At 40.2% G+C, this 11,393-nt stretch overlaps 1 protein-coding gene across 1 annotated transcript; it reads right to left on the bottom strand.

Moving 5' to 3' along the window:
• Positions 1-6,319: 6,319 nt before the first annotated feature.
• On the bottom strand, positions 6,320-9,189 carry LOC118563563 (protein mono-ADP-ribosyltransferase PARP15-like). The gene is made up of 3 exons (XM_036138656.1): positions 9,082-9,189; positions 8,760-8,934; positions 6,320-7,099 (listed from the first exon to the last, which is right to left on the bottom strand). Exons 1-3 carry the CDS (start codon positions 9,187-9,189, stop codon positions 6,819-6,821), a joined length of 564 nt encoding a protein of 187 aa, XP_035994549.1. The 3' UTR covers positions 6,320-6,818.
• Positions 9,190-11,393: the final 2,204 nt, after the last annotated feature.

Genomic DNA, 11,393 nt, shown 5'->3' with positions numbered 1-11,393 from the left:
GCTTTTTAAAAGGCTGTCAGAAACGTAACAACGTGGATCTCATTGTGCGTCTTGGGAAGATTTTACAAAAAATTAAAATAATAATCCAGTGGAGGGTTTCTGCAATAACAACATGTGTCCTGCAGATGGAGCCAAAGAAGCACGACGTCAATAGCTTTTCCTTCAAAGGTTAAATGGATCAAAACACACCTGAGGAACAGATTCCAGGTGGAATTGCATCGCTACACCTTGGGTGGCTTAGATGTAACTACAAAGAAACAACGAAAAACTTCCTGTAAACTTACCTCATTTTAATGAACAACTACCTTTATGCTGGACATTGGTTTACAAATATACCTCTTCTTATTAGAAATAACCAGGATATTTGTAACAATCTGAGTAGTTAGAGACAGAACTGAGTCGATTGGGATATTTTATCTGTAAAACAATTATTTAACAAGGAGGGACAAATGTGTTGAATTAATGTTTCTTGGTGTATTTGTACATTCTTGCCCAAAGTAACAAGGTTCACACCCACATAGACAAAGCTATTGTGAGCCTTTTTCTCAGTTTCCAAAGCATGCCTGTACTATTGGCCTCCAGAGGAGGTTTGGTGACAAATATATTTGGACAGTTTACTGCAGATTTAATGCCTGCTGAGTGACGTTCCCATTGTTATTGACATATCACTGCCACTAGGAGTCTCTGTGACTCTAAAGAACAGGTAGGCGAGTCTATTTGTTGCTAATAAACTTGCAGCTCCTCAAATCCTCCTGCAACAAGCCTTGCTTTTGTTACTAATCCCATGTTCAGTTTCTTTCAGAGTGCACACCCAACGAGTGAGACACTTTTGTCCTTTGTCCTAAACTCCTCCAAAAAGTTGGTTCTGCTTCCAGCTTTTTATTTCATCTTCCTTTGCTTCATCAAGGCACACATCCTTTTTCACAAAAACGTCCTCATGTACCTGTATCGGGAACATTTGCCTGGACACGAAGGTCCTCCAGCTGTTACCACCCACCTCTGCAGGCTCAAGCAGCTCCAGGTTTTACCAATCCTTCAGTGACGTGCAGTCAGGGGAGGCAAGTGAGGCCAGGCCTCACTTGTCATCATGGAAAGAAAGAAAATATATAATAACATAATATAAATTTTGATTTACTCAGTCATTTGTAATAAGTAATTTTTTTAATCTAATTTTTGGTAATATTCTCTTCAAAATCGCAGACTTTTTGCTATTTTCCATGTAAATCCTTGGTGGCGCTTGATAGCGAAGCCGGTGAGGCCGCAGCGAGTTTGGCCTCCCCTGAGATTGCGCAATCCCATGTTAACTGCACTGGCTTCCATTCTGTGAATGCATCTTCCTGTCTCTAGATCGTAAATTCAATTGTTCAAACAGTTATGAACTGATTTTCCACAATTTAATTTATGTGGATTACGAATTGTGTTTTGGTCATCAAACTGTGTGCAGGTAACATGTTTTCGTGCTGCTGGGCGATCATAACCGGCAGAGAACTGGTTGTAGGTGAGGCCGGCAGTTCCTTGGCCTCTAGGCAGGGGGCACTCAAGGGGCACCGCTCGTGAGCCCAAAACTGTAGAGTGACACCAAGTTATGAATGTTTTATTAGCGAGTTTTGCAAAACAACTAAAGCACTAAAAAGACTTTAAACATACAGAGGAACAGGACTGATGAAGGAAGGCTTTCCTCCCTGGCAGTGAGCTCCATTGAGACTGAGAGACTTTTAAATCTGAAAAAGATAAAGAGAACTTTTACCGGAAAATGACCGATATTTTTGTTCAGAAAGAGCGCTGCATGGACTTAATTTATAAGTAGAGGTAAGACAGCGATAATTAATTATGTTTTGTTTTTGTAATAAAATGTGCATAATGTGGGTTATAGTTTTTAAATGTGTTACAAATGCAGAAATCCATCATAACTCACAAACTGTTACCAATCAAATGACAAATAATTTAGTTTTATTTTTTTTCATCAAAGAATCAATATTTTTCCATGTCTCTTGGTGAATTTATTTGGCTCAATCAGTCTCCTTCAGCACTTTGCAATGAGTCTACTCTGTAGAGCACATGTGTCAAACTCAAGGCCCGCGGGCCACATGTGGCCCTTTACATCATTTTATGTGGCCCTCTCCCCCCCAGCACCATTTTACAAGCTCATTGATAGATTTAAAATAGGTTTTGAGCACAAATTGGTTTCATGAACGATGGGAAAACGAATATCTGTTTGTACTTAAAGGTGAAAAACCAGTATGTCTTTTGTGTTCTAGGACAGTGTCCGTTGTGAAAGAATACAATATACGTCGGCATTTTGAAACCAAACACGGAGCTAAGTACGCAAAATTTAGCCTTTAAGAAAAACAAAAAATTGCAGCAGATTAAAGAGGCAGGTTGCAATTGCAGCAGAAATTGTTTACAAAAGCCACAGCCAAAAATGATGCAGCGGTGATAGCAAGCTTTATTGTGGCTGAAGAAATCGCCGAGTTTCAAAATCTTTTTCGGAAGATGCTTTTTTGAAGCAGTGTATGCTAAAGGTGTGTGAGCAGGTGTGCCCTGACAAAGTACATACTTTTCAAAATGTCTGTCAAGAAATACCATCGCGGAACGAGTTAAGGGTAGCCGGAAATTTAACGACACAGCTGGCCGAAGAAATGGGCAGCTGTCTGGCTTTTTCATTAGCTGTGGATGAAAGCACAGACGACGTGGATACAGCGCATTTGTCCATTTTTATTAGAGGGGTGAAGCCAGACCTGTCTGTAACTGAGGAGCTCCTGGATATAGTGGCGCTGCATGGAACCACAACTGGTCGAGACATATTTGATGCAGTGGAGAAGTCTGTCTGTAAAAATAAATTGCCGTGGGAAAGGTTGGTGGGACTAACTACAGACGGTGCACCTGCGATGTGTGGAGGAAAAACAGGCTTGGTTGGACTATTGAAAGAAAAAATGCAAAAAAGCAGCAATCAGATGCCGCTGATCACGTATCATTTCCTTATCCATCAGGAAGCGCTGTGTGGAAAAGTTCTGGAGCTGGATAATGTGATGACCACTGTGATGAAAACAGTCAACTTTATTCGGGCGCGTGGCCTAAATCACTGCCAGTTTCAGATGTTTTTGCAGGAGGTGGGTTCAGAGCTTGAAGATGTGCAGTACCATACAGAAGTAAGGTGGCTGAGTGGGAGCAAAGTAAAGAACAAAGGAAAACCCTTGTCTGAACTGTCCGATCCGAAATGGCTGTGTGACTTTGCTATGTTATGTGACGTCACTGAGCATCTTGCTCAGCTAAATCAAAAACTGCAAGGACGTAAACAAGTCATCACACAGATGTCCGACATGATCACAGCTTTCCAGCGCAAACTCAACTATGGAAGTGCCAGGTGGAACAAAACAATCTCATCCACTTTCCTGCTTGTCAGATCATCTCGGCTTCTTCTCCCGGTGCTTTTTCATGTGCTCGTTTAACTACCAAACTAACTCTGTTAATAAACGAGTTTGATCGGCGCTTTTCTGACTTTAGATCGCAGCGCTCTGCTTTTGACATCTTTGCCAATCCTTTCACCGCCGATGTCTGCAGTGCGCCCCACCGCCTTCAGATGGAGTTAATTGAGCTTCAAAGCGACAGTGGCCTGAAAGCAAAGTTCTGTGATGTTTCAATCGAGGACTTTTACCATCTACTGCCCCCTGATTTGATGCCACAGCTTCGACTCCATGCAGCCCGTGTTTTGTCCATGTTTGGAAGCACCAAACATGGACAAAACATGTTTTGTGTTTATTTACAGAACACAGCTGGTGAATGAGGATGTGTGTGAGTTGGTGACAGGGTGAAGAGGGATCAGCTTTGAGTTCAAGGACAGGCAACATCACCTAATTGTTTTGTTACATGGTCGTTGTGTAATAAATAACAAAAAAGTTTTGTGAAGTTTAGAGTTAATATCAAAACTTGTTTAAGTTCTTTCTCTGTTTATCTTTACACACTGATTTAAGTATTGTAATGTTTAAACTGAGCAGTAATTTTACATCCATGCAAACTGAAATGTAATATTTAACACTTGAATACATAAAATCAGTTAGTTAACAATATGAGGTGTTGTTTAATTTATTTTTAACATTGTTTTTCATACATTTATGCTCTGCAACTTTAGACGCGTTCCTTCTCTAACACACCTGGATCATTGCCTCTTTCATAGGCCTGCTATAGAGGCCTATGAATAAGGCCTAATGAAAGAATTCAACCTTTTGTCTGGGGTATGTTTTTAGCAGGGACGCATCTAAAAGTTGCAGTCTGAAGGACTGCACTTGGGCATTCCTGATTTATACAGTCAATGTGGCCCGTTGAGGGTGGCCAATATGCTGAAGTGGCCCTTGGTGAAATTGAGTTTGACACCCCTGCTGTAGAGTGTATATATTTGTAAATCTGACTCTGATGAAGTCAGTGCCTCAACAGCTATGAACTCTACCGCACGTCACTGCAATCCTTGTACTTTCCAGTTACTCTGACAGCACGTCCCAAAACTTTTGCTGTTTCTGAAACACTCTCTGCATTTCTGAATTTCATAGTTTGACCTGGCTTTATGTTGCTGTTGCCACTGTACTGTCTCTCTGCCTCTGTGTTTTCAAAACGAGTCTCTCTTCTCTTGATTGATGTCCGCTGTATCTTGTCCTTTATCGTTCTCATTGCAAATAATCTGTGGTTCCTCTTAATCTGAGTTGATGCACCCAGACACAGGTGCTTCTGTGTCCAACAAAAACGCCGCCATCTTGACCTGTGACAACTCCTGGTCCTTTCCATTCTAGACAGGCCACTCATTTGTAAAATGCCTCGTCTCTGGTTTCATATCGCTCCTCTGTGGGCCACAGCTGTCTCTTTAGTGCTCTGCTTATCCTTTCTGGATATTCTGCTTCTGTAAAAGCCTTTCCTGCAACATGTAGGGCTGAAATGTACTTTGAATTCACTCTTAGTGGTCAGGGCAGGTTGGGATTCTGGCTGAACACCAGCTGATAAGGGCTGTGTCCATGGACACTTTCCACACAGTTCTTTACCTTTAAGGTCCATGGTCAGTGGACCTTTAAGGCATGGTCAGTCCATGACTCCAATCACATCCAGCTTTCACTTTCATTAGGATCTCAGTCAGATTATGACACTTTAACAGTCCATTGCACCAGAGGATGTAAGCATGTGTTGTCTTAGCTTCAATATTAAAGTTCTTAGCCATGTCTTTGTCTTCCTCCTTATTAAAACTTTTAATAACTTTTGTGGTGGACCGTGCACATTGATCCAATCATAAATAAAATGTTTGACTATCTCAGGAAACCTCTACATCCCCACCCCCACCATTTTTTCTGCCCCTGCCCATCATCGTTACACCTCAACTACAGTAACAAATATTGCCTTTTTTAGGACACGTATAAAAAAAGTTCTGGTCGAATAGCCTGATTGAAATTATTGCACAGGCTCAAATGTTAATTGGTAACTCTAAGACAGTGGATGCTGGTTACCTTGGCAATGCGTCACAACGAGAGATATTAGATAGTTCTCAGCCACTTTTTGTGAAAAACGTACGATTTAAAAAAATTGTAAGTAAACTTGATATAAGCATGGTATAAGCATCAGAAATGAATGGACTTTGTGGAAGCAACAGTTCACGCCTTAGTGTCGTCCATTAATTTCTGATAATGGACACCTGGTCGGGTATTATCCCTTACTTAAACATCTGTTATCTAAACATCTGTTTAGTTATCTCCCCTCTCCTATACGGCCCTTGGATGCTGCACTAGTATCTGTATCTGCACTGATCACTGGACTCTTCTATTCTATGTGTTGTCTTAGCTTCAATATTAAAGTTCTTAGCCATGTCTGACTTCCTCCTTATTAAAACTTTTAATAACTTTTGTGGTGGACCGTGCACATTGATCCAATCATAAATAAAATGTTTGACTCTTCTATTCTAGCAATATACTTTACCTATGCAGTTGGATCAAATTCTGTTGTCATCTATAACTGTTGTTTTTATTGCAATGACTGATTGATTTATTATATTGTATGTAAAACAAATCCAGTACTGTATGTATAAACTGGGACAGCATAGGGTATTCATTTGTTCTCAGCCCTTGTTAATCAAATAATGTTTTTCTTCATCTCATTGTTGTTGAACACGTGTAAAAAAAATACTGTTGTAAATCACTCTATATCAATACTCTCATGTCATCAAATAAAATCAATTCAATTAGATGGTGTTTCCATGGCGATGGGACCATCAGTAGTTCTTTTTGGGTTAAATTTACAATTGGGCCAACATGACAAGGACACAAGAGCAAAATAATGGGATAAAAGAGTCTTTAAAGAATGTTTTATTGATTTTTTTTAAGTGTAGAAGTTTTCTAGCAGCTTGTTCTGAAAAATCCCCCTGATTGTTCATTTCACTTTCAGGAAACACCCATCAAGTTTCATTTTCAATTTCTAGAATTAGGAATAAGCGTTATTCCTATAAAACACAGCGTTAAACTTCAACAATTACATGATTTCTAGAACAGAGCAGGTCCTTGTCAGTAGTCTCACATACTGATGCTCAGAAGATTGAGCTATTAAACAGCTCAAAGGCAACAACAAAGGTTTCTAAAGCCCTTTTAATTGGATATTTCTATGGTTCCTGCTTTCAGGACCCAATTCTTGTGTATTTATGATACCTTAAGGCATCACATTGAGGCACTTAATCTTCCTTAATACAAACTACTAACCAAGTAAGCTTAAAGCAAGTTCAAATAAGTATTTCAGGGAAACAAATGGTTATCAGATAACAATGCTGCAAATATATTTAACATTTTCTGGTTGCCTTACTTGAAAGTAATCAGATACTCAGGATAGGCCTGGGTGTCATGAAACACTATAAACATGCTTGGAGTGGTCATGTTGTCCACCACGCTGTCATACAGGTCAACGCCAGAGCCTTTGGATGGAGGAGCAATCATGTTCTGCTGTCCCAGGGCGTGGTCTCCTGTCAGCACCCTGCACAGGTACATGAACTTCTCTCCATTCTGGTTGGGCCTGGAGTAGGTGTCGCTGGAGGAGTAACTGGCATTAACAGCAAAATAGGCGCCTTTACCATAACAGGTAGCTGAAAAACAAATAACAGACGAGTCAGTGTGTAAACTGGTGACATACTTATGAAAGGTCTTAATAATATTACTTATTTTCTTAACAAATACTTCAAAACCAAATAAAGAAGCACAGTGTTTCATAGATGTCCCATGTCAGTCGATATTTAGTTAAAGCTTTTCTTGAAGGAGTCAGACATTTTTGTAAATTTTTTTAACTGATTTGAGTAATTTATAATAACGCTGTCCTCTTGTAGCCAGGCTTCTGTGAGGCAAAATAAATCAAACTGATTATCGGAAATCAGTTCAATAACTAATAATGTCTCTGGAGGGAGAGACCTTATATTTAATGGACCACATTTAATTGTTTTATTTTTTGGTACAATTTGAGTTGTATTGATTTTTATGATTTGTTCCTTTTAGATCAGTTTTTGATTTGTTAAGTTTTGGGCATGGGAAAGACACCGTCTCAATAGGGTAATGGGTGGGTAACAGTACAGAAGCTGCAGAGAGGTGTGTTAAACTACGGCTCTGCTTCCTGGTCTGGACCCTGGGTTGTCAGCATCTAGGAGAACTAATAATAAATCCGGCCAGATTCCTAGAAAGAAGAGCTGCACCATCCAAAGTAGGATGGATGCCGTCTCTCCAGATCAGACCAGGTTTTCCCCAGAAAGTTCTCCAGTTATCAATGTAGCCCACGTCGTTTTCAGGACACCACCTAGACAACCAGCGGTTGAATGATGACATGCGGATAAACATGTCATCACTGGTCAGATCAGGCAGGGAACCAGAGAAAATTACTGAGTCCGACATTGTTTTAGCAAATTTACACACCGAAGCAACACTAACTTTAGTGACCTCCGATTGGTATAACCGGGTGTTATTACCGCCAGCGTGAATAACAATCTTACTGTATTTACGTCCCTGGTGTCTCTAGTGCCACGTTTCTGACTATAGAGCTCCCAATAATCAGGGTTGGCTTCTCAGCTGGTGTGTCGCTGAGTGGGGAAAATTTGTTAGAAACGCAGACGGGTTGGTGGTGACCTTAGGCAGCTTAGGCTGCTGGAGGACATCAAGATTCATTTTTCTCACTCTGCTGAGTTCTCCTACTGTTCTCCAATTTGCATTGTTTGTTGTTCTTTTAACTTTTTATTTTCTGTCATTTCTTTCTCTTCATAGAAGGTACACCTGGTCAGGCGTTCTGTTAGCTGTGACATCATCCAGGGGAGGCAGATCATCTGCTATTACCATCTAACATAGAAAGTACTCCTGGGTCAATGTGAGCTTCTGTGCTTTCTGTGTCTCTGCTCTGTCTTCTCTAAGCCCCAGTGGGTCGAGGCAGATGAGCGTTCACACTGAGCCTGGTTCTGGTTCTGCTGGAGGTTCTCCTCTCTGTTAAAGGGGAGTTTTCCTCTCCACTGTCGCTTCATGCATGCTCAGTATGCTGCAAAGCCATCTACAATGCAGACGACTGTCCACTGTCACTCTACGGAGTGAATGCTGCATGTCAAGACTTGATGCAATCTGCTGGGTTTCCTTAGATAGGAAACTTTTTGATGATTTGATTGAATTTGACTTTGTAGACTAAGAGCCTTGAGATGACAAATGTTGTGAATTGGCACTACATAGATAAAATTGATTTGAATTTTGAAAATACAAAACAATCCCTGAAAGTCTCACCGTTTTTTCCGGCGTAGCTTCTGTTGAAGCCGCGTTCATTGATGATGGGAACCGTGGTTTCACTGGTGCCGTGGAAGAGACGTTTCTCATTGTTCTGATGTTTATTTCTCACCTCCATCTCCTGTTTCTTGATCTGAAGACTTTTCCACAGTGCAGGGTTCTGGATCCTTTCAATCTAAGAGCAGAGATACATGTATTTTAGGCCTTTATCCAACGTCTTTATAATCATCTGTTTTCTCGTCTCTGTTGTCTAATGAACAAATAATGCTTCCTTTTTTTTCAATCAAAGAAAAAAACACAACACCACAACTAATCATGTTACCTTTGCAACAGTTCGATTACATGTGGCTTTGAAGAGATTAAGGACCTCTGCGTACTCTGATGACGTAGCGTGGATGGGGACGGCATGGCACGTTTGGCCAGCTGGCATGTGTTGAGAATTAAAAAATATATCTTAGTAGGGGTGTCTCCCCTCTCTGTTACTGGGTAGAATAACAGGGCGGTTTATTGCCCTCCCCTCTCTGTGGCCGGGTAAGATAACATGCAACTTTAGTTTTATGGTTGTTGGGTCATCGCGGCCTGACCCCGTGCTGGGAAGAGCAGCCCCTTTGTTTGAGACACAGATAGCTTGCAGATTACCCCTCCCTCCCTTAGAGGAGGCGGGCAGACACTGTATTAAAGAAAGTCTCGGCAAAACTTAAGATCAGACAGACTTTTCCACCGCGGTGAAAAATCATCTTGTATGGTAATGTATACTCTGTCTCCATATTTAATTTCTATGAATTAAATATGCATTTAACTGTTCTACCTCTTAATCAATGCTTCCTCATTTATAGCCAAATCCAGAACTGGGAAAGATGGGTTTTTAATAGACATGTAACAGCAGCCCGGTAAAACCCAATCTTATCATGGTGCCGAAACCCTCGGATTTTGGCTGTGAGTGAGAGTCTGTTTGAAAATTGGACACGAAAAGAGGACTAATTCTGCAGCATCACCGGTCGACCGGAAAAATGTAAGGAGATTTTTCTCCATTGGCAAAATGTTAGCTGTTTAGGCCAAATTTCTGTGGTGCTGTGGTTTAAGATTCTCTCTTCTCAAAATATGAGAGGTTGAACAGACCAACTTTTATGAGAGGTTTGAATGGAATTTATGTATAGAAATAACAGGCGAGAATCCTTAGATGGTGAGACTGTAGGAAAATAGAAATGGCAGTCGAGAATCGTTAGATGGTGAGACTGTAATAAAAAAAAAAAAGATAAAAGCAAAGACAAAAAATATGTCCAGGGATTGGCCAAACGGAAACCAGACTGACAAACTGGTAATTTTACGGCTGAGGTGTTGCGCTACCTCTTGAGAACTTGGGACGCTCATAAAGAAGCAGGGGATAGGTTTGTAATAGAGAAAGAAAGAAAAGAGATTAAAACGGGGCCCCAGGAGAACAATTAAATTGTTTTCCAGTATCAGAACTAGGTTCTGATACATGACGATCAGACGAGGAGATTTTAAAATAAGGATACGTTTCGTCGACTACGGAAGGGACGAGGGTCTCTCTGTGACGCGCCAGGCTGTCTGTCTTAAAATGTTATGTTTATTACATCTTGTCTAACAGTTTTGTCTCGGTAATATGGGATCCATGGGTTGAGAGAAGGAGAGATTGGTTGGGCCCTGCAGCTCTGCATAGTGTGGGTGTCTCTGTGTGTATCTCTGCTTGTGTGTGTGTGTCTTCATGAGGGTATGGATTTCTCCACGTGCGTGGGCCTAAAGATAAGAGCAGTGACTGGGGAGCAGATTTAATTTTGTTAAGTAAAAAATGATAAGTAAAAATATGGGTGAAAATAAAAACTAAAGAATTTAGAAATCATTGGAAAAAAGGTTGATGCATTAATGATGTTTGTTGAAGTGCAGGACAAGTTTCAATGCAGACAAGCGATTTCAGGTATTGGCTGCAAGCTGAAGGGGTGAGTTGCATTGGAGAGCACGAACAGCTGCATCTTGGTGAGTTTTGGAGAAGATTTTTATTTTAAACTGTAGCCTAAAAGTTAGTAAGTGGTTAGAAGTTTGGGAAAGTTGTTGAAAATTTGGCAGAACATTAAACATCTGTTTGAGGCATTATAAATTGGGAAAACACAAAAAAGGGAAAATGCCTTCTGTTAGAGTGTAATTTTAACTAGCATTATCTATTGCAAAATAGCGTTTTAAAATGCCTAATGAATGTATATACTTTCAGACATGAAATATAATTTGCGATTAAATAGTGATTAAAAGGTTTTCATTGTTTGATAGCCCTAGTTATAATAGATAAATAAATAAATATAATCCGTCAGACTTCAATGTAGCTGTTTAATAGAGAGTAGTAAATCCTATCAGCTTTTGCTCATTTGCAGGCCTGGGAAAACTACAGTAAGCAGAACTAAACAGAGTTAAAAGTTGGGTTAAACTGTACCTTAATAGTGTGTGCAAACTGATATTGCGGTTGATTTTGTTAACCCTGCATTTAGTCACGAGTCAGTTTTGAAGTTATCCTCAAAAGAAGCAGCTAAAATTGAGGAATTTATGACTAATTTTAATGGTTTGCATTGTTTTATTATAGATACTGATATTGCAGAATGGCAGAAACTAGTAGATACAGAAAAT

This window comes from Fundulus heteroclitus, chromosome 7, assembly GCF_011125445.2.
Source record: "Fundulus heteroclitus isolate FHET01 chromosome 7, MU-UCD_Fhet_4.1, whole genome shotgun sequence".
NCBI classification, from domain to species: Eukaryota; Metazoa; Chordata; class Actinopteri; order Cyprinodontiformes; family Fundulidae; genus Fundulus; species Fundulus heteroclitus.
Note: the sequence above shows the minus strand (reverse complement) of the source record. Positions and strands in the feature narration are given on the sequence as shown.

What these genes read in the sequence shown, in the direction of transcription:
- LOC118563563 (XM_036138656.1), bottom strand. Translation starts at nt 9,189, where the DNA reads ATGCCAGCTGGCCAAACGTGCCATGCCGTCCCCATCCACGCTACGTCA. An exon ending in GTAATCGAACTGTTGCAAAG is followed by an intron (nt 8,935 to 9,081) that starts GTAACATGATTA and finishes CTCTGCTCTTAG; the next exon opens with ATTGAAAGGATCCAGAACCC. An exon ending in AAGCTACGCCGGAAAAAACG is followed by an intron (nt 7,100 to 8,759) that starts GTGAGACTTTCA and finishes TTTGTTTTTCAG; the next exon opens with CTACCTGTTATGGTAAAGGC.